The 26,066-nt window shown below is 44.0% G+C and overlaps 2 protein-coding genes across 3 annotated transcripts in view; one reads left to right on the forward strand and one right to left on the reverse strand.

Annotated features, from left to right (window-relative positions):
* The window catches only part of LOC148047320 (uncharacterized), a 31,131-nt gene extending 21,564 nt beyond the window's left edge, over positions 1–9,567 (reverse strand). The window contains exons 1-5 of the mRNA XM_087711410.1: positions 9,485–9,567; positions 8,434–9,037; positions 7,913–8,027; positions 7,729–7,796; positions 4,076–4,205 (exon numbers count right to left, since the gene is read on the reverse strand). Of these exons, the coding sequence (XP_087567536.1) occupies positions 4,076–4,205; positions 7,729–7,796; positions 7,913–8,027; positions 8,434–8,847 (727 nt within the window). The 5' untranslated portion in view covers positions 8,848–9,037; positions 9,485–9,567. The remainder of the gene's footprint in view (positions 1–4,075; positions 4,206–7,728; positions 7,797–7,912; positions 8,028–8,433; positions 9,038–9,484) is intronic.
* Positions 9,568–11,479: 1,912 nt separating this feature from the next.
* LOC106545240 (uncharacterized) overlaps positions 11,480–26,066 on the forward strand; it is a 27,462-nt gene continuing 12,875 nt past the window's right edge. Inside the window, exons 1-5 of one of the 2 annotated variants that reach the window (XM_087711582.1) lie at positions 11,480–12,121; positions 12,376–12,490; positions 14,653–14,720; positions 15,991–16,120; positions 19,784–21,559. In XM_087711582.1, the coding sequence (XP_087567708.1) occupies positions 11,681–12,121; positions 12,376–12,490; positions 14,653–14,720; positions 15,991–16,120; positions 19,784–21,559 (2,530 nt within the window). In that variant the 5' untranslated portion in view covers positions 11,480–11,680. Of the gene's footprint in view, positions 12,122–12,375; positions 12,491–14,652; positions 14,721–15,990; positions 16,121–19,783; positions 21,563–26,066 lie in introns of both variants that reach the window. The other variant, XM_087711581.1, reaches the window with a different exon arrangement.

Here is a 26,066-nt window from a genome sequence, read left to right on the forward strand (position 1 = left end):
CAGATGGTTAGCTTAACAGATTAGGAAAAAAAGGAAAACTTGAAATATATCTAAACTGACTGACAGAGGGAAGGAGGTGTTTCAACAGGATGAGATTCAAAAGGCATTTGGGGAATTTTTTACAGAGTTGTATAAAGGGTATAAAATTAATGGTTTAGATATAGACAAATATTTAGATAAAGAGAAAATACCCTCAGTTAAAGAAGAGCACAGGCAAAAATTGAACCAACCAATAACCTCGGGGAAAATTTTACAGGTAATCAAGCAGTTAAAGTCAGGGAAGGCACCAGGTACAGATGGTTTGACAGTGGTTTACTATAAAAATTTACAGTTAGAAATGGTAGAACCTCTTAGAGAATTATTTAATAAGATTCAAACGGAAGGTAAGGTGCCTCCATCTTGGAAGACAGCGTTTATATCCTTGTACCCAAAGAAGATCAAGATACTACCCAACCAAAAAACTATAGACCTATCTCATTACTTAATGTAGATTATAAAATTTTTACTAAAATACTAGCAAATAGGTTAATGCTGGTTATTCAACAATTGATACACGCTGACCAAACAGGTTTTATACAGGGGAGACAGATGAAAAGTAATGTTAGATTAATTATTAATGCATTAGAATATCTGGGAAAGAACAACCAAATTCTTGCTGCGTTCATATTTTTGGATGCTGAGAAAGCCTTTGATCGAGTTAATTGGCAATTTCTGTTGAAGATATTGCAAAAATTGCAGATAGGAGAGAATTTTTTACAGTCAATTAAAGCAATATACCAACAGCAAACAGCACAAATCATAGCCAATGGAAATTTAACAGACTCTTTTCAAATTGGAAAAGGTACAAGACAGGGCTGTCCTTTGTCCCCACTATTGTTTATTATAACTTTGGAAGTATTATTGAATTAAAAACGGGGCTTGGATGGTCTAAAAGGGATTAAGATTAGGCAACAAGAATACAGAGTGCGCACTTTTGCGGATGATTTGGTCATAATATTGGAACAACCGCAGGAATCCAGTATGGTTTTAATGAATACGATTAATCAATATGGTCAAGTGTCTGGTTTTAAAATAAACTTAGGAAAAACAAAAATATTAGCTATAAATATGAATACTAAACAAAAGGAAGAATTAGGAGGAATGTTAGGATGTGAGAGTCAAAAAGGTTAAATATCTTGGAGTTAATATTTTAACTTCAAATGGGAAACTATATAAGTATAATTATGAACCACTTTGGCATAGTATACAGATAGAGATGAAAAAATGGGAGAAATTGCACTTATCTTTGCTAGGTAGAATAGCGGCAGTGAAAATGAACATCTTACCAAAATTTTTATTTCTTTTCCAAATGTTACCTATACTTAAAAAAGATGCGAATCTTTTAGAATGGCAGAAGGGTATCAACAAATTTGTATGGGCAGGAAAGAAGCCGAGGGTAAAGCTGAAACTAATGCAAGATACACGCGAGAGAGGAGGCTTGAAACTACCTAACCTAAAACTATATTATGATGCAGTGGCGCTATCTGTAATTAGTGATTGGACTCATTTAACTAATGATAGAATATTGAATATTGAGGAACACGATCTGGTATATAGTTGGCATGCTTACCTGTTATTCAACAAAAAATTGGACAAGAATTTTAAAAGTCATATTTTAAGAAATGCTTTACTGCGCGTCTGGAAAAAATACCAATATAAATTAAATGACAAGATACCCATGTGGCAATTCCTAGACACGCAATTGAAAATATGAATATAGCACAAAAACAGGATAGAATTACCTACAGACAGCTTCTTATCTTGGAAAGAGGGGTACTACAATTAAAATCCTTAGAGGTATTAAAAGAGGAGAAGGTAGTTCAAACATGGTTCCAGTATGGGCAATTACAGGCTAGGTGGAAAATAGATCAAAAAATTGGTTTTATTCATTTAGGATAATCTGTTTAAACAAATAAGAGATCAAAGCTTAATGCATATAAAGAGGATATATAATGTATTAATACAGATGGATTCGGAAACAGAATTAGTTAAAGATTGTATGATAAAGTGGGCTCAAAACATTGAAGAACCAATAATGCTGGCTACATGGGAAAGAATCTGGGTAAGAAATGTGAAATTTACACAAGCTCAAAACCTGAGAGAAAATTTTTATAAGATGTTCTATAGATGGCATTTAGATCCTAAAAAGCTTGCTTCTATGTATCCGAATTTACAGCCTAAATGTTGGAGATGCGGCTCTCTCGATGCTACATATTTTCATATATGGTGGACCTGTCAAAAGGTTAAGGCATTTTGGATAAAAATCTGGTGGATTATGCAAAATATCTTTAAAAGAAGGATAAAGTTTACTCCTCAGTTATTTTTACTAGGTATAAGTATTGACTTTACAGTGGTAGAGACTAACTTGATTCTGCACCTAATAACGGCAGCAAGACTGTTGGTGGCGCAATACTGGAAGAAGGAAGACTTGCCTACAATTCAAGAATGGACATTGAAAGTTACAAACTTAGCCGAGATGGCTAAAATATCAGCATTCAAATGAGAGATATAAACGAGACTGGAAAAAATGGATTGACTATATACAAAATAAATATGGGACCAAAAAATTCCAGTTAGCCTATGTTTAAGATTAGAAATGATTTAAATTGTTTAAAGTTAGCTCAGCAAGAAGAAGCTAAGATCACTGTAGAGATGTCATTAATTTCTTTATTTCCTTTTTCTCAATAGATTTTAGACTGTGTTTGTTAAAAATCCATACCGTGTACAGGTTCTGGGGAGGTTGGAGGAAGGGAGGGGTATACATTAGGCTAGACAAGAATTTGGTGGTAAATTAGAACTATTTCGACACACAATAAAATTGTACTCCGATGTCTCACTGATTGAGGAATGATGAAATGTTTGTTTTAAAAGAAAATAAAACTTCAGAAACTTTGGAACGAAACCCCTTGCTTGAAGCCTCCCATTTGCTTTTAAATGCTTTTCGCGCTGAGACTGGAAAAGTTGGGAGGCTTCAAGAATGGCTATTTTGCTCCTCCAAAGTCTCATTGGCTTTAGAGCTTTGGCTGGATCTGGTACAGGCTTCAGTTCACAGAGAATAGAGGCCTAAACTCTTTAGTGCAAGATAAGTAGTGCAAGATCTCAGGCTAGTAATCTTGCAGGATCTCGCACTGCAGTACTTTAGGCCTGTGTTCTTTTAAGAACTGAGGACTGCACGAGATCCAGGGCCAAAGTCTTTGAAAAGAAAGAGGCCTTCCTTCTGTTTGCAAAGCACTTTGCCCTGGATCTCGTGCAGGCCTTGGTTAGCAGAGAACAGAGACCTAAAGTACTGTAATGCAAAATCACATGAAATCAGTAGTGCGAGATGTCCCACTAGTGATCTCACAACTTTAGGCCTCCTTTTTCTTCAAATGCACCGAAGCAGGCAAAGGAACTGACGGCTTCCTACACTGTCACAACGTAAGTACCATCAGGTGTAAAGCTGGTATAGATAGGGCAAAGGTAGCCGCAACGCCTCTGCTGTCATTTGGAAGTGTGAATGACGACTGTGGTGCTGCAACATTTGTAATTTCCGTAGCGAGTCTTAAGTACTTGGGAGTGGGCTAGGTCATAAGTTTGAATGGTCGCTTAATGGACTGTCGTAACTCGGGGATTACCTGAACCCTAGGATGCTCTGAGTCACACTACGTGAGGCCTTTGGCCTTGAATTGGATTGGGAGAATGCTCTTCCATGGCCTGAGAGTGAAAGTTCTGTTCTCGCACCATTTTGGAGGTTTCAGAGGACAAATGACAACACGTTCTTCTCACATGACCTCCAGAGAATACATAAAAGCACACCTCATTCTTTTCTGTCTCCACAGATAAGTTCAAAGAGAAATGGAATGAAATACAGATAAGAAATGGCCCAAAAGCATCTAAACAAAGAGACATTGACTCTTTCCTTCCTTGGAGTACAAGGACAGATCCCTTCCTTCACCCTCTCACGAGACGATATCTGATCAATTATTTTTTAATTTTAAAAAAACTAATTATGATCTGTCTTTTTGAAGTCTTTAATTGGGGACTAGAAAACTCTTACCCAGGGAGACCACATTCCTATGGTTTTCAAGCATGACTTCTGAATGCAGTGCTTTTTGGTCAGGATCCAGCTGAGACCATTCCTCCTCCGAGAAATACACAGCCACCTCCTCAAAGGACACCAGACTCTCCTAAACACAGAAAAAAGAACAGGAGTATTCGCAAGATCTGTTCATCTTCATCAGTGATTTAGACAAGAAGATAGAAGGGGAACTCATCAAATTTGCAGACAAGACTAAATTGACAGGAATAACAACACTCCAGAAGATTGGCTCAAGATATAGAAGGACCGACAGATTGGACCCTATCTAACAAAATGAAAAACAACATTGTGAAATGTAAGGTTCTACATTTAGGAAAGAAAAACCAAATGCACAGGCACAGAATTGGTGATAACTGGCTTTACAGTAGTAAGTGTAACAGGGGAGACAGCGCTGACATTGGTGTGAGACGGTTGTGGCGAGCTCTGCAGAGCCCAACCACTTTCTGCCTGCCTGGAGGCTCTTCAGAGCCAAAGTATAGGTGACATCTACTGGCCAAACACAATATACAAGAGATTGGATATCAATTTGTTTCAAGTGGTGTAGGGTTTCCTGCCTAAGCAGGGAGTTGGGCTAAAAGACCTCCAAGGTCCCTTCAAATTCTCCATTCCGTTCCTATTCCATTCCATTCTAACAAGGAACATTTTGGAAGTGACCAGACTGAATGCATACACTTTCTTTTAAGAACTGTGTTTAGAGACAGATTGAAAAAAGAAGTTTTTTGGAAACTATCGTGGAAAAAGCAAGATAGGTGGTATATGCATAAAAGGAATCCCCTTGAATTTTTGTGGATTATAAATACCATTGAATGTTCAAAGGGAAAAATGGAAGATAAAATGTTTTGGGAATGTGGGAAGAAGAAGACTTTTGAGTTTATCTTGACATCTTGGAATACCAAAGAATTAGATAAGAAATTCAGAGGGCCTTGTGGATTATAAATACTTGTCTTCACTCGTTGAATATTTATATAAAGGAAAACCTGTGTGGACTGACTTTGTGGATTATTGGGATTAGCTTCGATAATGTGAAAGATTGGAGTATTAAAGAGTGGGGACTCAAAGGGCTTTAAGGATTACAAATACTAATTGACAGAAGATAAATATTTTCCCTTTTATCCTGCTTTTTTATTCTTCAAGTTTTTCTCTTATTCCTAAGAAGGCCTGTGTAGATTGATTTTGGACTAACTTGCTATTGTGGAACATTAGAACATTTAAATAGCAAAACTTACAGACATAGTAGGTCTTGTGGATCATAAACAACTGATTGCAATGTTGAGATACTGAAGACTGATTGAATCTGAAGGAACTGATCTGTGATCTGTTTGCTTTTCCTATGTCTGTGGAATAATGAAGTACTGGGGTGCTATTAGTGATCGGGGTGTCAGGCCTGCAGTCATATTCTTCTTTGAGCCTTGGCCTGCCATACTTTCTAATATTCTATTATGTCCTTTTTATTGTGGGAAAATGGGAGGGGGGATTGTACGGAGTAGATGCTATGTAGCCAAAACAAAATTCCTTTCTAGAAAGCCAAGGTCATCCTTTTGTCTCTGCACCTCTGCACCTGACCGGAACTGGATGGATAGAGCTGCCAGCATGGCGGTGGAAGATTGGACCATGTGATGGGCTGGTGGGTGTAGAGCAAGATCTTGAACTTTGTGTCAGAAATGGTGAAGATTTTCAGTGAATGAAAGAATAACAATGGTAGAATTAGTAGAGGTGATTAAAAGACAGAAAAATTACAAAATAACAGGCCCTCAAGGCCTGCCAGTAGAAATCTACAAAGACTTACCTTACAAGATACATTGAGTTTGTAAATGTTAGAGGTATATAATGAAATGTTACTAGAAGCTAAGATACCAGATGCATGAACGGATGCTAGCATAATCTTATTCCAAAAGAAGATTTAAACTTAACACAAATAAAAAATTATAGCTCGATATCCTTATTTAAAGCACTCTACAATATTTGTTCCAGTAATAGCTGAAAGACTTGAGATTTCTGAATGAATTTATACATTCCAACCAAAATGGGGTTTTACCTAAAAGGCAAATTAGAAACAATGTGAGAATAATTTTAGATACCCTGGAATACTATGAAGTACATTGTGAAAAACAACTGGCATTGATCTTTCTATATGCCCAGAATGCATTTGATAATGTAAATTGGCAATTTATGGTACAACAATTAAAATGTATGGACTTTGGTGGAAAATTTATAAATATGATTAAGGCAATTAATACAAATCAGAGAGCAAAAGTGATTAGGATTGGAGATCTGACAGAAAATTTTCATATAAAAAAGTAGAAGACAAGGGTGTCCGCTATCTCCATTATTTAACATAGGAAATGTTAACTAGAAATATTAGACAGGATCCAGAAATAAAAGGAATGGAAATAAAACAAGAAAAATATAAACTACAAGCATTTCTATCTCATACTAGAATAACTACTAGAAACTGGTCTTCAATTGATAGGGAAAATAGAGTAGGGAGAAGATGCCGGATTGAAAATAAATAAATAAAGAAAAAATAATAATTAAAAATCTTACAGATAAACAGAGAAATGAATTGACAAAAAAGGTAGACCTTCAGATAGTTAAAAAAGTGAAATATTTAGGAATCTACCTAACAGCAAGATGCACAATAATTAAAGATGATAACTAAAGAAAGTTAATACAACAAATTAAGTTGGATTTGGAGAAATGGAAGAACCTACAACTCTCAATGACGGGGAGAACACCTAATACAAAAATGAGTATACTACCGAAGCTATTTCCTATTTCAAACAATACCGATAAGACTAGAGAAAAAATATTTTGAAGAATTGAATGAAACAATTTTGAAATATATTTGGCAAGGGAAAAAAGCAAGAATGAAATTGGAAATGTTACAGGAGTCAAAAGCTAATGCGCGCTTTGGGTTACCGGACTGGGAATCGTATTACAAGGCATCTTTGCTTACGTAGGCGAAATAATGAATTAACTTGAGGCATAGAAGATTATTATTATTATTAGAGGGCCACAATCTTCAATTAGGATGGTACATCATTTTATGGTATGGAAGAAGTGTTTTCTAGCTCTTTGTTTTCCAAGGCATCTGAAGGTCAGACAAGGAATAATGGATAGAAACTGATCAAGGAGAGATTCAACCTAGAAATAAGGAGAAATTTTCTGACAGTCAGAACAATCAACCAACAGAACAATTGCCTTCAGAGGTTGTGGGAGCTTCATCACTAGAGGCTTTCAAGAAATTGGACTGCCATTTGTCAGAAATAGAGCAGGGTCTGCTTGAGCTAGATGACCTATAAGGTCCCTTTCAACTCTGTTCATCTTTACCTTCCGATAAACTACAAAAAGAACGGAGTTCTAGCAGTTCCTGCCAATTGCTTCTTGTAAACTCAAAGTTGGAGGAGTACCTAAAAGAACAATATAACCAGAGGAAGCTATGCTGGCTGACAGCAACTTGAACCTGCTATTGTGATGTTCATGTTGTGGAGGAACACAAAAATAATCCAGTCCAAAAAAAAGGAGGGGGGAGGAATAGGAGAGAGCACTCTGCACACCTGCTTCACTTCCTGAAGGGAGAATACAAATCTAATAACTTTTCCCTTTCTTACTTGATTTGCGGGTTCAACTGTTATTTGATCTGCGTCATAAAAACCAGAAGTCTTCATTCTTTGTTTCTCTGTAAAGAATAAATAATTTCAAAATGCGTAATTAACAAAATAGGAGGAGGGATTGTACAGAAAAGAAGAGACAGCAAAGGTAAGACAGATGCGTAATCGGAGGATCTTCCATTACCTCCTGAGGCGTCCTGACTTTGATCTTCCCAAGGGATCCTCCTGAAAAATAGCTCCTGAGGGGGATTTGATGGATTCTTCTTTCGCTCAGGATCTCTGATCTCCACATTGTAGGACTTCAAATAGGAGGAAGGAAAAAAGAAGCAGAATAAATGCACATCACATGAAGTAAAGTGGATTCCTGTATTCGGAACAAAACCTCAAAGCCCCCAATATCCATCAATGTGGTTGAGTGAGAAAACAATGGAACAATGTCCTACAAGAATTGGTGGAACATTGCCATATATTATGAACGTCAGAGAAGTTTAGGAAGAATAGCAATAGCAATAGCAGTTAGAGTTATATACCGCTTCATAGGGCTTTCAGCCCTCTCTAAGCGGTTTACAGAATCAGCATATCGCCCCCACAGTCTGGGTCCTCATTTTACCCACCTCGGAAGGATGGAAGGCTGAGTCAACCGAACAGCCGAACTGCAGAACTGCAGTATACAAACACATAATCTATTTCCTTTTGAGCTCTCACCTGCAACTCGACCTGCTCCTTCTGATCCTCCGCCTGGCTCAGGAAGAAGCCTTCCACCAGGGCCACTGCCTGGGAGCTGGTCTCTGCTCCACACTCCCGTACCCAGCTCTCCATCTCTGGGGGCAGAAGAGCCAGGAACTGCTCCAAAACAACCAGGTCCAGCAACTGGGCTTTGGTGTGCTTTTCGGATCTCAGCCATCGCCTACTAAAGTCATGGAGTCGGCTGCAAAATCCTCGAGGACCTTCAACCTCCCAGTGTTGGATAAAGTTCCAGGGCTGAACATCTGAAGGGAGGATGGTTTCCTCCTCCAGGATCTTCTGCCCAGTTCTTCTCCAGGGCTTCCCCCCCTTCCCAGGCTGAGCAGCTGAAGGGCCTTTTCCACTTCCCTCCTTGGCAAAAGTTTGTGTCTCCATCCTATCTCTGTCTTGCAGAGCAACTCCAGATGGGTCCAAGGACTCTGGTGGGTCTCCAGATGCCTTTTCCTTCACGGGACCATTTCTGGGGCTGCAGGACGGATCCCTGCAAGTTCTTCCGCTCCTTTTTCTTTTGCCCAAGAGAAACTTTTGGCTTGCAAAGATTTCAAATGGCTTCCAGTTTCTGTGTCTGAGATGGAAAGAAAAAGCCAAGAATTAGAAAGTGGAATTCAGCCACTGAACAACCTTCACCCAACTTGCCCGAATACCCAACGGCTCATCCCAGCGCAGGGCGGAAAGGAGGCAGCTGGAGTGGCTACCGCGCTTCTCTCCCTCTCCGGAGACAAAATCGGGCCCTCGGGGAGCCTGGTGCGAATCTTGCCTCCTCCCCGCCCGGCTTCTCTCCTCTCCTGCTGGGCCTCCGCAAGGCCGACCCTCCCCGCCCCCCACTCGGGCTCTTTCCCGGACACGGGCGGGGAGGGATCCCTGATCCCCGCAGCCTTTCTGGGATCCCCGCTTCCTCTTGCATGGAGAGTGCGGCTGGGGAACATGGGTCCCGGGGTTGAAACCGGAGGAGGGCCGGGCGCGGGTCTCTCCCTCCTCCGCCTCCCTTTGCTCGCGAAATGCCGTCCCTCACCCGGGTCACGTCTGCACCACCACCCCGCCAGACTCTCCGCAACCTCTCAGCCTCCTGCGGAGCCCCAGGGGTTAAGCAGAGCGAGGGACGCGTCCTAGAGCGGAAAGCGTTTGTGACGTCACTTCCTCCCGGCCTCCTCTAGAAAGCCAGCCTTGACGTTCGCCCTCCAGTGGACCAATGAGAACGCGCCGGGAGTTCCCTTCTTTTCGCGGAGAGCGCCCCCTGGTGGATTTGCCGCAAAGTCCCAAGATTGTAGAAAGCGCGGGAAAGAGGAGCGCGTTTGCGGGGAAGAGAGAGGGCATGGATGATGGGCTTGGGAGTCGAAGGAAAGGCCCTTTTCACTGCCCGAAAGTGGCTATGTCGTTTCCGGAGCCAGCAATTTCGCCATCTTTCTCCCCTTCTGTCCAGGAACCGTCTGTGGAGATGGAGAAAAATCTCTCTGGAGGATTTGAACTCACTTCCCTCAAGAACAGCGGCCCTGAAGGCTGGGCAGAGATCGGAGGAGGCCTCAAAAGGGTCCAAATCCAGTCAGGCAGTCAGAAGAGGAGGACCAGGAGTCTCTGTTGGAAACAGCTTGTGTCTTGCGGTTGTTGGGAACTCCGGCCTGAAGGGGAGGCAGATGGTGGACAGGCAGAAAGGCCACAATCAGAAATATGATTTTTTTTTATTTCTTTAATTCAATACATACAGCTGCCCTTATCAACTTATCCGCTCAGACTCTCAGCAAAGGGGGAGAAGAAAGGGCAGAGATCCCTTCGCCCTCTTTTGATGAAATGGAAGATCCTGAAAAAGGAATATCAAGCTAAACTATGATGAGGAAAAACATATTTTTACATAGGGATTGAGTAGGAAATTCACCTCAAGAAATGTGACTAGGAAGCTTAGGTCCCTCGGAGAATTTAAGGCAGGGATATATCATTAGACCATAAATGAAAAGGGGAAAAGGAAATGAAAAAGGAAAACAAGAAAAGCGGAAGGCTCCATTGCTATGAAAACATATCAAGCTAAACTATGATGAGGAAAAACATACCTTTTTCAGGATCTTCCATTTCTTTCATCAAAAGAGGGCGAAGGGATCTCTGCCCTTTCTTCTCCCCCTTTGCTGAGAGTCTGAGCGGATAAGTTGATAAGGGCAGCTGTATGTATTGAATTAAAGAAATAAAAAAATAAATCCTTTTTCTAATTGTGGCCTTTCTGCTTGTGTCCCATCTGCCTCCCCTTCAGGCCGGAGTTCCCAACAACCGCAAGACACAAGCTGGGTTTCCAACAGAGGCTCCTGGTCCTCCTCTTCTGACTGCCTGGCTGTTTCTGACAGGATTTGGACCCTTTCGAGGCCTCCTCCAATCTCTGCCCAGCCTTCAGGGTGGCTGTTCTTGAGGGAAGTGAGTTCAAATCCTCTGCGAAAAAAAGGGAACTTCAGACGATTCCCCATTAATCCACTGGAGGGCGAACGTCAAGGCTGGCTTTCTAGAGGAGGCCGGGAGGAAGTGACATAACAAACGTTTTCTGTTATAGGACGCCTCCCTCGCTCTGCTTAACCCCTGGGGCTCCGCAGGAGGCTGAGAGGCTGTGGAGAGTCTGGCGGGGAGGAGGTTCAGACGTGACCCGGGTGAGGGGCGGTATTTCGCGGGCAAGGGGAGGAGGGAGAGACCCGCGCCCGGCCCTCCTCCGGCTTCAACCCCGGGTCCCATGTTCCCCAGCCGCCCTCTCCATGCAGGTGGAAGAAAGCGGGGATCCGGGATCCCTTCCCGCCCGTGTCCGGGAAACAGCCCGAGTTGGGGGAGGGGATGGTCGGCCTTGCGGAGACCCAACAGGAGAGGAGAGAAGCCGGGTGTGGAGGAGGCAGGATTCGCACCGGGCTCCCCGAGGGCCCGATCTTGTCTCCGGTCGGGGAGAGAAGCGGGGCGGCCTCTCCAGCTGCCTCCTTCCCGGCCCTGCGCTGGGATGACCCACTGGTTGCTCCAGGCAGGTTGGGTGAAGGTTTTTTTTTTTCTTTCCATCTCAGATACAGAAACTGGAAGCCATTTGTGGTCTTTGCAAGCCAAAAGTTTCTCTTGGGCAAAAGAAAAAAAGAGCAGAATAGCTTGCAGGGATCCGTCCTGCAGCCCTAGAAATGGTCCCGTGAAGGAAAAGGCATCTGGAGACCCACCAGAGTCCTTAGAGCCATCTGGAGTTACTCTGCAGGACAGAGAAAGGATGGAGACACAACCTTTTGCCAAGGAGGGAAGCGGAAAAGGCCCTTCGGCTGCTCAGCCTGGGAAGGTGGGGAAACTCTGGACACAGACTGGACAGAAGATCCTGGAGGAGGAAACCATCCTCCCTTCTGAAGTTCAGCCCTGGAACTTTATCCAACACTGGGAGGCTGAAGGTCCTCGAGGATTTTGCAGCCGACTCCATGACTTTAGTAGGCGATGGCTGAGATCTGAAAAGCACACCAAAGCCCAGTTGCTGGACCTGGTTGTTTTGGAGCAGTTCCTGGCTCTACTGCCCTCAGAGATGGAGAGCTGGGTACGGGAGTGTGGAGCAGAGACCAGCGCCCAGGCAGTAGCCCTGGTGGAAGGCTTCTTCTTGAGCCAGGCTGAGGAGCAGAACGAGTTGCAGGTGAGAGACTTTAGGGAGGAGCAGAACGAGTTGCAGGTGAGAGACTTTAGGGAGCTCAGAAGGGAATAGAGAATGTGTCTGAATACTTCACCCCTCTTTCCCAAACTTCTCTGCATTAATAATATGTGGTGATGTCCCATCGATTCTTGTAGGACATTGTTCCATTGTTTTCTCACTCAACCACATTGATGGATATTGGGGGCTTTGAGGTTTTGTTCCGAATATAAGAATCTACTTTACGTCATGTGATACATTAATTCTGCTTCTATTTTCCTTCCTCCTATTTGAAGTCCTACAATGTGGAGATCAGAGATCCTGAGCGAAAGAAGAATCCATCAAATCCCTCTCAGGAGCTGTTTTTCAGGAGGATCACTTGGGAAGATCAAAGTCAGGACACCCCAGGAGGTAATTGAAGATCCTCTGATTACCCATCTGTTTTTCCTTCGCTCTCTCTTCTCTTCTGTACAATACCTCCTCCTATTTATACTTCTCCATGCTAACTGCATCTGCAGATAATCACCCAGTGACCCTCTTAAGGTGAGCCTCATGCTCCTGGGAAAGGAGGAGATTGAGGTCCACCTGAAGGAGGTGCTGAGGAATTTGCGGGTTTTCTGGAAGACATAATCGCTCACTTCGTTCCCTGTTTAGTGCCGGCACGGTTGCTGGTCCGGTGTAAGCCCTTGAGGCAGGTTCTTTCTCTGTTATCTGGGAACGGTTTGACCCTGTCGCTCCTGAGGAAGTGGACAGGATCCTAGAGGGTATGCATGCAAGCACCTGTGTTTTAGGCCCATGTCCTCCCTGGTAGGTGACAGGTGGATGGACTCTGGTGATGATTAATGCTTCCCTACAGGAGGGGGTGTACCCCAGCACTTTAAGGAGGCTGTGATCCACCCTTTTCTTAAGAAGTTATCGCTGTATTCCAGCCTGTTGGATAATTTTCGACCTGTGTCCCATTTTCTCTTTTTGGGGAAGGTGGTTGAGAAGGTGGTTGCGTGGCAGCTCCAGAGATTTCTGGATGAAAGGGATTATCTGGACCCCTACCAGTCAGGATTCAAGGCTGGAAACCACATTGGTCACACTTCTGGATGTTCTCTGGCAAGAGCGGGATAGAGTAGCGCATCCATCCTTGCCCTACCTAACATCTCAGTGATTTTCCATACCATCGACCATGGTATTCTCCTGAGGCGGCTTCAGGGGATGCAAGTGGGAGGCCTTGTGCTATCCTAGCTCACTTCCTTCCTCTGCGGCTGCTCTTAGTCAGCGTTAATAGGAGGGGAGAGATCTAGTCCTCATCCACTGCTTTGCAGTGTTCCACAGGACTCAGGACTCTCTCCACTCCTGTTCAACATTGATATGAAATCGCTGGGTGAGATAATCTGTCAGCACAGACCAAGATATCATCAATATGCTGGTGATACTTAGCTGTGTATCAGAGTGGTGGGTTAAGCGATGCTGTAGCCTCCCTCTCGCAGTGCCTGGAGGCTGTGAGGAGCTGGATGGGTAGCAACAGTTTGAAACTAAACCCTGGGAAGACTGAGTGTCTCTGGGTTTGGGGTTTGTTGGCCAAGGGAGAATCGCCACCGCTGGTCTTGGATGGGGTAGCACTACCCCAAACCCATCAGAGTGGGGAGGCAGGGAATGCGGGTCCCATCCCCTAGGGCAGTGATGGCTAACCTTTTTCCCATTGAGTGCCAAAAGCAGGGGGAATTCAAGGGGGGTCGTGCTAGGGTGTGCCCACACCTATAATATTATGTGTGTGACACTCCTCGCACATGCCCGTGTGACCCCCCCCCTCATACCCCCCGCTATTGGCTCGCGATGGACCCATTTTTCACCCTCCCCAGTTCCAGAGGCTTTTTATAATAGCCTGGTGAGGGTGAAAATGGCCTCTCATGTTACCACTAGCCCCGGAGGGCGAAAAATGGACCTACGGGCAAAACGAAAGTCACGTTCCTGAACTTTCTGTTTTCCCGTAGGGCCATTTTTCGCCCTCCAGAGCCTTCAGGAAGTTTTCTTTGAAGCCTCAGGCGGGTGAAAAATGGACAAAAATGAAGACTGAAGTCAGCTGGCCAGTGTGCGCATGTGCTCTGGTGCTGAAAAGGCAACGCCACACGTGCCCTAACAAATGGCTCCGCGTGCCATAGGTTCACCATCACGGCCCTAGGGAGATAAACCTGGTGAGATCCAGAAGAAGGGCCTTCCCCATGGCAGCTCCCTCTCTCTGGAACATCATCTCCCCAGAGATTAGAATGGCTCTCACTCTAGCACTTTTCCGGAAGGCGTTGAAGACCTGGCTCTGCCAGCGAGCCTCGGGAACCCAGAGCAGGATGGATCCCCTTAAATGGCACCTGTGAGGTGCTGTAGTTGGGGCGGGGGATGGGGGTGATTTTATTTTTTTAATGTATTATATAACTCTTCTTTTATTAGTTTTATTGTTTTAATATAGGTTTTACATTTGTAAGCTGCCTTGAGTTGCCATGTGCAAGTAAGCGGCGTATAAATTGTCTAAAATAAATAAAATAAATATTTTGTTAATTATTTATTTTGTAATTATTTATTCCTTACAGAGAAACAAAGAATGAATTTTTTTCATTTTTATAATGGCGATCAAGCAGCGGTTGAACCTCCAAATCAAGTAAGAAAGGGAAAAGTTATTAGATTTGTATTCTTGCCTTTCGGAAGTGAGGTGGGCATGCAGAATGCTCTCCTTCTATTCCCCCCCCCCTTTTTTTTTGGACTGGATTATTTTTCTGTCCTTCCACAAAATGGACAGCAGAATAGCAGGTTGAAGTGGCTGTCAGCCAAGATCGCTTTCTCTGGTTATCTTGTTCTGCTGGGTTCTTCATCTTTGTGTTTATATAAGAAGCACTTCTTTTAAAGTCCTTCAGGAATTAGGAATAAACGTATCACATAGGCAGGAACTGCTAGACCCCTGTTCTTTTTGTAATTTATTGACATCATATGGTACAGATTAACAGAGTTGGAAGGGACATTGTAGGTCATCTAGTCCAACCCCTATACCATCTCTTACTGTTGGCAGTCTAGTCTCTTCTTGAAAGCTCTCAGTGATGAAGCTCCCACAACCTCTGAAGGAAATTTATGTTCCATTGGTTGATTGCTTTCACTGTCAGAAAATGTCTCCTTATTTCAGGTTGAATCTCTCCTTGTTCGGTTTCCATCCATTATTTCTTGCCTGGCCTTCAGGTGCTTTGGAAAATAGCTTGACCCTCTCCACTCTTAGGCAGCCCCTCAAATATTGGAACGCTGCTATCATGTCTCCCCTGGTCCTTCTCTTCACTAGACTAGCCATGCCCAGTTCCTGCAACCGTTCTTCCTATGTTTTAGCCTCCAGTCCCCTCATCCTCTTTGCTGTTATTCTCTGCACTCTTTCTAGTCTCAAGGTATTTTTTACACCATGGCAACTAGTACTGGATGTAATGTTCCTAAATGTGGTCTTACCGAGGCATTATAAAGTGGTACTAACACTTCATATGGTCTTGATTCTATCCCTCTCTTAAGGCAGCCTATGATTCTGTTGGGGTTTTCTTGCCAACTGTAGCACGCTGCTGGCTCACATTTAAGTGATTGTCCACTAGGACTCCAAAATCCCTGTTCCACTTACGACTTTTGAGTCAGGTATCACCTATTCTATACCCGTGCATTTGGTTTTTCTCTCCTAAATGTAGCACATTACAATTCTCACCAGTGAATTTCATTTCGTTAGAAGGTACCAGTCTGTCGATCCTTCTATATCTTGAGGCAATCTTGTGGAGTGTTGTTATTCCTGTCAATTTGGTCTTGACTGCAAATTTGAGGAGTTCCCCTTCTGTCCCCTTGTTTAAACCATTGATGAAGATGAAAAGACCTTGCAAATCCTCCTGTTCTTTTCTTTTTTCCGTTTTCAGGAGAGTCTGGTGTCCTTCGAGGAGGTGGCTGTGCATTTCTCTGAGGAGGAATGGTCTCAGCTGGATCCTGACCAGAAAGCGCTGCATTCAGAAGTCATGCTTGAAAACCATAGGAATGTGGTCTCTCTGGGTAAGAGTTTTCGTGTCCCCAATCAGAGACTTCAAGAAGACAGATTATAGTTAGTTTTTATTTAAAAATCACTAATCAGTTATGGTATTTTTCGGAGTATAAGACATATTGGAGTATAAGACGCACCAAGATTTTGAAGAGATAAATTTTTTAAAAAAGTTTTTGCCCTCCCCAGCTCCCAGGAGCATTCTGCAGGCATCCCAAACCATCTGCACGCTCCGTTTTTTATGCAAAGTGCTCCTGGGGAGGTTGCGGACTGAGATCCTCTCGCTTCATCTAGTGCGATCTGCAGAGAGAGGTTGGATCTTGCCAGGAGCCTTCTCTGCAGATTGAGATCTCGCACCCCCAAAATTATGCGATCTAGAATCAAGTTGTCCAGTTCACGGAACTCACAGTGGGCTGCGGCTTTTTGGACAGCTGCCACGTATTCGTTGATCAATTCGCCCTCCTTCTAGTTCCATATATTGAACTGTACCGGCGAACCTATTTAGATGGCTTTGGCACTTAGTGGGTCTTCAGTGTTTGTTGTAGTGCAGACCAGGATACTGCTTGTAGAGAGGTCAGCTCGGAACTATTTTTTTGCCAACTCGAATACTTCCCGACCGCAGTACCCTAAGAACAAGGTTTTTTTTCCGGGCTTCTGAAACGCCCGTGAGATCGTTCACTTCCAGGAAACACTCGAATCGTAACATATACAATTCCCAGTGTCCTGTAGCTGGACTGTACGGAGTTGGTGGGGCGTGCATGGCCATGCTGGGTCTCTCTGGGTGTTCAGCGATGGCTAGCTCAATGCCTCATGGAATGCTCCGGGCTGGATGTACTTGCAAGACTTCGCTCTCTTTGTTTGCAAGGCTTCACTCTCTTTGTTTGCCTAGTTGCCTCCGATCCCACCTTCGTCGCCAGTGTTAGATCGGGTAAAGGAGGCACAAAAGGCTTCAGTAAACAACAGCTCTTTATTGCAAGTCAAGTAAACATCTGGCTGAAGAATGGTCGGGCAGCATCCCCTTTTAAAGGGATCTGTCAGACCTCTCAACCAATGAGATTCAACCTCTGTTCCCGCCGGAACAGAGGACCTTGGTGGAAACCTCTTGCAGTCTGTCAGCTCAAGGGAATATCTTAACACACTGCATGACAGATCCAGAGAGATGGGGATGGGGGGGGGGGGTGGAGGAAGGGAAGAGAACAAATCTTCTCTGCACAAAGACTTTTCTCAGGACCCTCAATCTCCACTTTCTCTCCAGAAAAAGCTATTGGCATCGTTGGGATTTTGGCTAGTGAAAGAAGAGAGAGAGGGAAAGGAAACTTCGGAATGCGGCAGCTGCCAGGCTCCAGGAGTACGGCGCTCCTGTATTCCAAAGTTCCGTTTTCATCCTGTGCTTCTTTCATTAGCCAAAATCCAGATGATGCAAGTAGCAATTTTCCAGAGAGAAAGTGGAGATCAAGTGTCCTGAGAAAAGTCTTCGTGCAGAGATTGGTTCTCTTCCCTTGTTCCACCCCCCCACCCCAGTCTCTCCGGATGTGTTATGCAGTGCTTATTGCTACTGCTGCGATTGCACCCATCTACCGTATCTCTTTGCTGCATGACAGATTGTGTGTGTGTGTCTGATACGTTAGCTGGGCATAATAGCAATAAGCAGATCCGGAGAGATTTGGGAGGTGGAGGAAGGGAAGGGAAGAAGAACAATCTCTCTATGAATGCTTTTATCAGAATGCTAGATTGGGAAGTTAAAAACTTGGAATGGGATACAATCAATCTTGATTCAAAGGCTTTGGCTCCAGAGATGCTATTACCGTGATCTCTGCCACCTAGAACCGCCCGAGAAGGGGCAGGTAAAGCAGGCACTGCAGAGATCATGGTACCAGGGTTTTGGGTGGCAACTCAGCGATCTCAGGAACCTTGAATCAAGCTTGATTGTACCCTATTCCAGGTTTTTAACTTCCCAATTTATTGTTCTGATAAGTCTTCCTAGAGAGATTGTTCCTCTTCCCTTCCCTTCCTCCCCCCGATGCTCCCCCCCCCCCAATCTCTCCAGACCAAAGCCTTTGAATCAAGCTTAATTGTACTCCATTTCAAGTTTTTAACTTCCCAATCTAGCATTCTGAGAAATCTACGATCTCTAAGACACCTTTCGTTTGCAGGAGAAGGAGGAGGGAGGCTTAAAGCAGTGCCTCCTTAAATCAAAGCCTTTGAGTAACTGGGAAAAAAAGGCGTGCTTTTCAGGCGGCAGTTTTCGCCAGGTTCCAAGCTCGGCTTTCTTTCCCAGTTACTCAAAGTCTTTGGTATACTCTCCCCTTGCCTTCCTCCTCCTCCTCCTGCAAGTGAAAGGTGGCTCAGAGCTTTGGCGGGCAGGTCAGGGGAGACAATGGCCCCAATGACTTCACTCCCCAGCAATGTGAGGAGCCACTGTCACCGGCTGAGCCCTCCTGGGAGCCGAGCAGAGCCCCAAAAGTGAAACATCTCTTCTTTCCAGCCATCACAATCTCTGCAGTGCCTGCTTCACCTCCCCCTTTTCCAGTCGACCCAGGTGACAATATTCGGAGTATAAGATGCAGTGAGATTTTCATCCTCTTTTTTAGAGTAAAAAGGTGTGTCTTGATACTCCAAAAAAATACGGTAATGTCTACTGGAAAGGAAAAGGAAAGTATCTGGCCTTCTGGTACTCCAAGGAAGGAAAGAGTCAATGTTTCTTTGCTTAGATGCCTTTGGGGCGTCTCTTATGTGTATTCTTCCATTTCTCTTTGAACTTATCTGTGGAGGCTAAGAAGAATGGGATGTCCTTTTATGTATCCTCTGGAGGTCATGTGAGAAGAAGGTGTTGTCATTTGTCCTCTGAAACCTCCAAAATTGTGTGAGAACAGAACTTTCACTCTCAGGCCATGGAAGAGAATTCTCCCAATCCAGTTCAAAAACAACAGCCTCATGAAGTGTGACTCAGAGCATTCTAGAGTACAGGTGATCTCTGAGTTCCGACAGGTCACTTAGTGACCATTCCAAGATACGACCTAGCCCTCTCCCAAGTACTTAAGACTCAGTCCTGAAATTACGAATGTTACAGTACCACGGCCCCCATTCACATTACAAATGACAGCAGAGGCATTGCAACAATAACCCTACTTGTACCCACCACTCCACCCCCCTGCTGGGACTTATATTATTCAGAAAGAAATTCACTGTCAGCGTTCCAAATATCATCTAAAATTAAATCAGATTTCAAGGCAAATATTTTCTCAAAGTTCCAATTTATTAATAGAGACATGTATCTGTGGGAACCCGAATCTGAAAGCTTCCTGGGTTCCCACCCAGTTGAAAGTTCAAAACCTTGCCCCCACACCCACAAGTCCATCACATGGTCCAATGTTCCTCTGCCACACTGGCATTTCCACCCATCCAGTTCCGATCAGGTGCAGAGGTGGAAAGACAAAAGATGACCTTGGGCTTCTAGAAAGGAATTTTTTATTTTGAAAACAAACACATTCTACTCCTTACTATTGCCCCCTCCCTATTCTCCACTAATGAAACAGCATAGAAAGAATAATAGAAAGTGTGGCAGGCCAAAGATCCTAAAACGAATATGACTGCATGCATGACATTCACTTGACTTTGTACAGTTTGATCTTTTTCTCTAACCACCTTATCATTTTCATTTCTCTTTTGCTTTGAAGGTAATAATGGGCAGGAGAATCAAGATTCCTGGAAACTGTTCCAAGTGATCAAAGCTAAAGATGGAGTGGAGAAGTTTGGAATTCGAACAGAATTTGAAAGCCATGAGAAAAACCAGTCGAATAATTGGAGTCAGGAAAGCTCATCTTCCACTTATTCTCCGATGCAAGAGGAACCATGTGATTTTGTTACAACTCAAAAAGTGATTGACACAAAAGAGAAGCCATATAAATGTTTGGAATGTGGAAAAGGTTTTAGAAGCAGCGGGGATCTTACTTGCCAAAAAAGGATTCACACTGGGGAAATGCGATATAAATGCAGGGAGTGTGGTAACAGGTTCAGACATTGTAGTAATCTTATTTCCCATAAAAGGATCCACTCAGGAGAGAAACCGTATAAATGCATGGAGTGTGGAAACGCCTTTGCTCAAAGAGGTAATCTTATTTCCCATAAGATGATCCACACCGGGGAGAAGCCATATAAATGCATGGAGTGTGGAAAAACCTTTGCTCAAAAAGGTGATCTTATTTCCCATAAGATGATCCACATAGTGGAGAAGCCGTATAAATGCATGGAGTGTGGAAAGACCTTTGCTCAAAGAGGTCATCTTATTTCCCATAAGTTGATCCACACAGGGGAGAAGCCGTATAAATGCATGGAGTGTGGAAAGACCTTTGCTCAAAAAGGTCATCTTATTTGCCATAAGATGATTCACACAGGGGAGAAGCCCTATAAATGCATGGAGTGTGGAAAAACCTTTGCCCAAAGAGGTCATCTTATTCGCCATAAGATGATCCACACAGGGGAGAAGCCGTATAAATGCGTGGAGTGTGGAAAGACCTTTGCTCACAACAGTGACCTAAGAATACATAAAAGGATCCACACAGGGGAGAAGCCATATAACTGCATGGAGTGTGGAAAGACCTTTGCTCAAAGAGGTAATCTTATTTCCCATAAGACGATCCACACAAGCGAGAAGCCGTATAAATGCATGGAGTGTGGAAAGACCGTTGCTCGAAGAGGTGAACTTATTTCCCATAAGATGATCCACACAGGGGAGAAACCGTATAAATGCATGGAGTGTGGAAAGACCTTTGCTCAAAGATGTCATCTTATTTCCCATAAGATAATCCATACAGGGGAGAAGCCGTATAAATGCATGGAGTGTGGAAAGACCTTTGCTCATAACAGTGACCTAAGAAGACACAAAAGGATCCATACAGGGGAGAAGCCGTATAAATGCATAGAGTGTGGAGAGACCTTTACTCATAACAGTGTCCTAAGAATACACAAAAGGATCCACACAGAGGAGGAGCCATATAAATGCCTGGAGTGTGAAAAGACCTTTGCTCAAAGATGTCATCTTATTCGCCATAACACGATTCACACAGGAGAGAAGCCATATAAATGCATGGAGTGTGGAAAGACTTTTGCTCAAAAATGTACTCTTACTTCCCACAAAAGGATCCACTCAGGAGAGAAGCCATATAAATGCATGGAGTGTGGAAAGACCTTTGCTGATAGCCATTATCTTGCTTCCCATAAAAAAATCCACACAGGGGAGAAACCATATAAATGCATGGAATGTGGAAAAACCTTTGCCCAAAGAGGTAACCTTATTTCCCATAAGATGATTCACACAGGGGAGAAGCCATATAAATGCATGGAGTGTGGAAAGACCTTTGCTCAAAGAGGTAACCTTACTTCCCATAAAAGGATCCACACAGGGGAGAAGCCGTATAAATGCATGGAGTGTGGAAAGACCTTTGCGCAAAGAGGTCATCTTATTTCCCATAAGATGATCCACACAAGGGAGAAGCCATATAAATGGATGGTGTGGAAAGACCTTTGCTCAAAGATATCATCTGAGTTTCCATAAAGGGAGCCACACAGGGGAGAAACCATATAAATGCATGGAATGTGGAAAGAGCTTTGCTCAGAATAGTAATCTTATATCTCATAAAGAACCCATGCTTAGAAGAAGCTGTATAGGAATAGCAATTCCACTTAGACTTATAAACCATTCCACATTGCTTTACAGCAGTCTCTCAGCAGTTTACAAAATCAGCATATGGTCCCCAGCAATCTGGGTCCTCATTTTACCCACTGCAGGAGGATGAAAGCTGAATCAATCATGACCCTGTCAGAATCAAACTCTTGGCTGTTAACAATTAGCCTATAGTACTGCATTCTAACCACTGACCCACCATGTCTCTATAGATTTTTACCTGTATGTAAATTGTGCCTTTCGGATCCAAATGAGACAAGGTTGAATCCAACAAAATGAAATTTAATGTGGAGAAAAATAAGATTTTGCACCTGGGCAGGAAAAACAGATTACTTGAAACCTATCTCAAAACTTTGTGTCTTTGAAGTCCGAATGGATGATCATTTAAGCATAAATCACTTGTGTGCGGCAGCATCCATTAAAGCTAATAGAATCCTTGGTTGTATAAACAGAGGCATAGAATCATAATCACATGAACTATTCCTCCCGTTGTCAGCCTGGAAGCCACTTGTTTCTTTGTAGCTTCGAGGCTGCCATATTTAGTTCCTGGGAAAATGGGAAGGGGCATTTCAAGGAGCGGTGGAAGATTAGTCACAAAAAATTCCTTTCTCTGGGAGTCAAGGATGATTACCCTGCACCTGGATGGCAGATATATTGGGGGTAACCTCCAGTCAGGGCAAAGACATTATTGGACCATGTGATGGACTTGTGGGTGCAGGGGATGGATCTTTGACTTTCTTTTGGGTAGGGAAACCTCGGAATTCTCAGATTCGGGTTTTTTGAGATGTCCCAATATGACATCTCTAATAAAATGGAACTGCTAGCCTCGAAATCTTCTTTTCTGGCTATTGTTACTTGGAACGCTGACAACTACTTTATAAAGCCTTAGTAAGACCACAGCTGGAATACTGCATCCAGTTTGGGTCATCACATTACAAAAAAGATGTTGAAACTTTGGAAAAAGTGGAAAGAAGAGCAGTTAAGATGATTAAAGGCCTGAACACTGAAACAAGAATCATTCCAGGAACTTGGAATGGCTAGTCTTGTGACGAGAAGAACTCAATGGAAGCTGTTTTTTTCAAATATGGATTATATATGTATATATGTATATATATGGAGACTAGTATAGATTTATTTCAAGCTATTTAGCTCTCATCAGCTAGCCATACCCTTATTGGGAATCGAATATATATATTACTTCAGTCCGTCCTGATGTAAAAATGCAAAGGGGAACTTTCTCTGAAATATCAAGATACCAAAAAGAATCGAATCTGCCAATAAAGGAGAAAATGTGAAGCTCAGGGTTGAAATGAGAGGTCCTTGGTGCTCTGTGACTTGATTGTTTTGTTGTAGACGTTTCATTACCCAAACTAGGGAACATCATGAGTGCATCAACCAACCTCAGAGGACACTAAGCATCCCTCAATCCAACTACCATCCGCTGTGTAAAATTAAGATCCGGGTCAACCAATATGAATGTAGAAGCAGGGAACCTTTTTCGGTCAAAGACCTCTTATGATCTGATGGAATAATGACAGCTGTCAAAGTAGAGTGTGTGGAAAAAGCTTCTGGGAGAACAATTTGTTTTTCATAGAAGGGCCAGAATGAAAAGAAGCAGAAACAAATGCATGGGCAGAAGATATTTTTCAAGCATTAGGGCCATATTTTTTTCTATGGTTTGCCATAACATTAAGGTAACTTAAAATTAACAGTCATGTAGTTACTTGCTAAACATGAATAAAAATTACTAACACCCTAGAGTGGATGGATGGCCTGGGAAGGGGGCATATTTCAGCTGATGCTCAGTGGAATCTGTTTTTTCAAATATGGATTATGAGGTTTGTGTGACAAAGTGTAGAAAAAAAATAGATACAGAAAGAAAAATGAGATGTTACTTCCACTTTTTTCCATCCTTTTAAATTTTGTTTTGCTCATTGTAGCTAACCTCTGTGTGTCACTGTCAAGTCCAAATCTGGTCAAATGTTTTCATAGCAATGGAGCCTTCCGCTTTTCTTGTTTTCCTTTTTCATTTCCTTTTCCCCTTTTCATTTATGGTCTAATGATATATCCCTGCCTTAAATTCTCCGAGGGACCTAAGCTTCCTAGTCACATTCCTTGTGGTGAATTTCCTACTCAATCCCTATGTAAAAATATGTTTTTCCTCATCATAGTTTAGCTTGATATTCCTTTTTCAGGATCTTCCATTTCATCAAAAGAGGGCGAAGGGATCTCTGCCCTTTCTTCTCCCCCTTTGCTGAGAGTCTGAGCGGATAAGTTGATAAGGGCAGCTGTATGTATTGAATTAAAGAAATTTAAAAAAACATATTTCTGATTGTGGCCTTTTTGCCTGTGCACCATCTGCCTCCCCTTCAGGCCGGAGTTCCCAACAACCGCAAGACACAAGCTGTTTCCAACAGAGACTCCTGGTCCTCCTCTTCTGACTGTTTCTGACAGGAATTGGACCGTTTTGAGGCCTCCAATCTCTGCCCAGCCTTCAGGGTGGCTGTTCTTGAGGGAAGTGAGTTCAAATCCTGCAGAGAGATTTTTCTACATCTCCACAGAAGGTTCCTGGACAGGAAGGGGAGAAAGATGGCGAAATTGCTGCCTCTGGAAAAGACATAGCCACTTTCGGGCCTTTCCTTCGACTCCCAAGCCCATCATCAATGCCCTCTCTCTTCCCCTCAGACGCGGTCCTCTTTCCCGCCCTTTCTATAATCTTGGGACTTTGCGGCAAATCCACCAGGGGGCGCCCTCCGCGAAAAGAAGGGAACTCCCGGCGCTTCCCCATTGGTCCACTGGAGGGTGAACGTCAAGGCTGACTATCTAGATCAGTGGTCTCCAACTTTGGCAATTTTGAGACCTGTGGACTTCAACTCCTAGAGCTTTGCTGACTGAGGAACTCTGGGACTTGAAGTCCACAAGTCTTAAAGTTGCCAAGGTTGGAGACCACTGATCTAGAGCAGGCCGGGAGGAAGTGACGTCACAAACGCTTTCCGCTCTAGGACGCGTCCCTCGCTCTGCTTAACCCCTGGGGCTCCGCAGGAGGCTGAGAGGCTGCGGAGAGTCTGGCGGGGGTGAGGTCCAGACGTGACCCGGGTGAGGGGCGGCATTTTGCGGTCAAAGGGAGGCGGAGTAGGGAGAGGCCCGCGCCCGACCCTCCTCCGGCTTCAACCCCGTGTCCCATGCAAGAGGAAGCGGGGATCCGGGGAAGAGCCTGAGTAGGGGGGGGGGGGGGAGGGCAGGCCCAGCAGGAATGGAGAGAAGCCGGTCGAGGAGGAGGCAAGATTCGCACCAGGCTCCCCGAGGGCCCGATCTTGTCTCCGGAGGGGGAGAGAAGCGGGGCGGCCTCTCCAGCTGCCTCCTTCCCGGGCCTGCGCTGGGATGAGCCGTTGGGTATTCGGGCAAGTTATGTGAAGGTTGTTCAGTGGCTGAATTCTACTTTCTAATTCTTGGCTTTTCTTTTTCTTTCCATCTCAGATACAGAAACTGGAAGCCATTTGAAATCTTTGCAAGCCAAAGGTTTCTCTTGGACAAAAGAAAAAGGAGCGAAAAACTTGCAGGGATCCGTCCTGCAGCCCCAGAAATGGCCCCTTGAAGGAAAAGGCATCTGGAGACCCACCAGAGTCCTTAGAGCCATCTGGAGTTGCTCTGCAGGACAGAGAGAGGATGGAGACACAAACTTTTGCCAAGGAGGGAAGCAAAAAAGGCCCTGCAGCTGCTCAGCCTGGGAAGGTGGGGAAGCCCTGGAGAAGAACTGGGCAGAAGATCCTGGAGGAGGAAACCATCCTCCCTTCTGAAATTCAGCCCTGGAACTTTATCCAACACTGGGAGAATGAAGGTCCTCGAGGATTTTGCAGCCGACTCCATGACTTTAGTAGGCGATGGCTGAGATCCAAAAAGCACACCAAAGCCCAGTTGCTGGACCTGGTTGTTCTGGAGCAGTTCCTGGCTCTTCTGCCCCAAGAGATGGAGAGCTGGGTACGGGAGTGTGGAGCAAAGACCAGCTCCCAGGCAGTGGCCCTGGTGGAAGGCTTCTTCCTGAGCCGGTTGGAGGAGCAGAACGAGTTGCAGGTGAGAGACTTTAGGGAGCTCAGAAGGGAATAGAGAATGTGTCTGAATACTTCACCCCTCCTTCCCAAACCTCTCTGACATTCATAATATGTGGCAACGTTCCACCAATTCTTGTAGGACATTGTTCCGTTGTTTTCTCATTCAACAACACATTGATGGCTATTGGGGGCTTTGAGGTTGTGTTCCGAACATAAGAATCCACTTTA

The sequence above is a fragment of the Thamnophis sirtalis genome, unplaced genomic scaffold (assembly GCF_051295495.1).
Source record: "Thamnophis sirtalis isolate CommonGarterSnake01/CBP01778 unplaced genomic scaffold, rThaSir2_p1.2 scaffold_3, whole genome shotgun sequence".
NCBI lineage: Eukaryota > Metazoa > Chordata > Lepidosauria > Squamata > Natricidae > Thamnophis > Thamnophis sirtalis.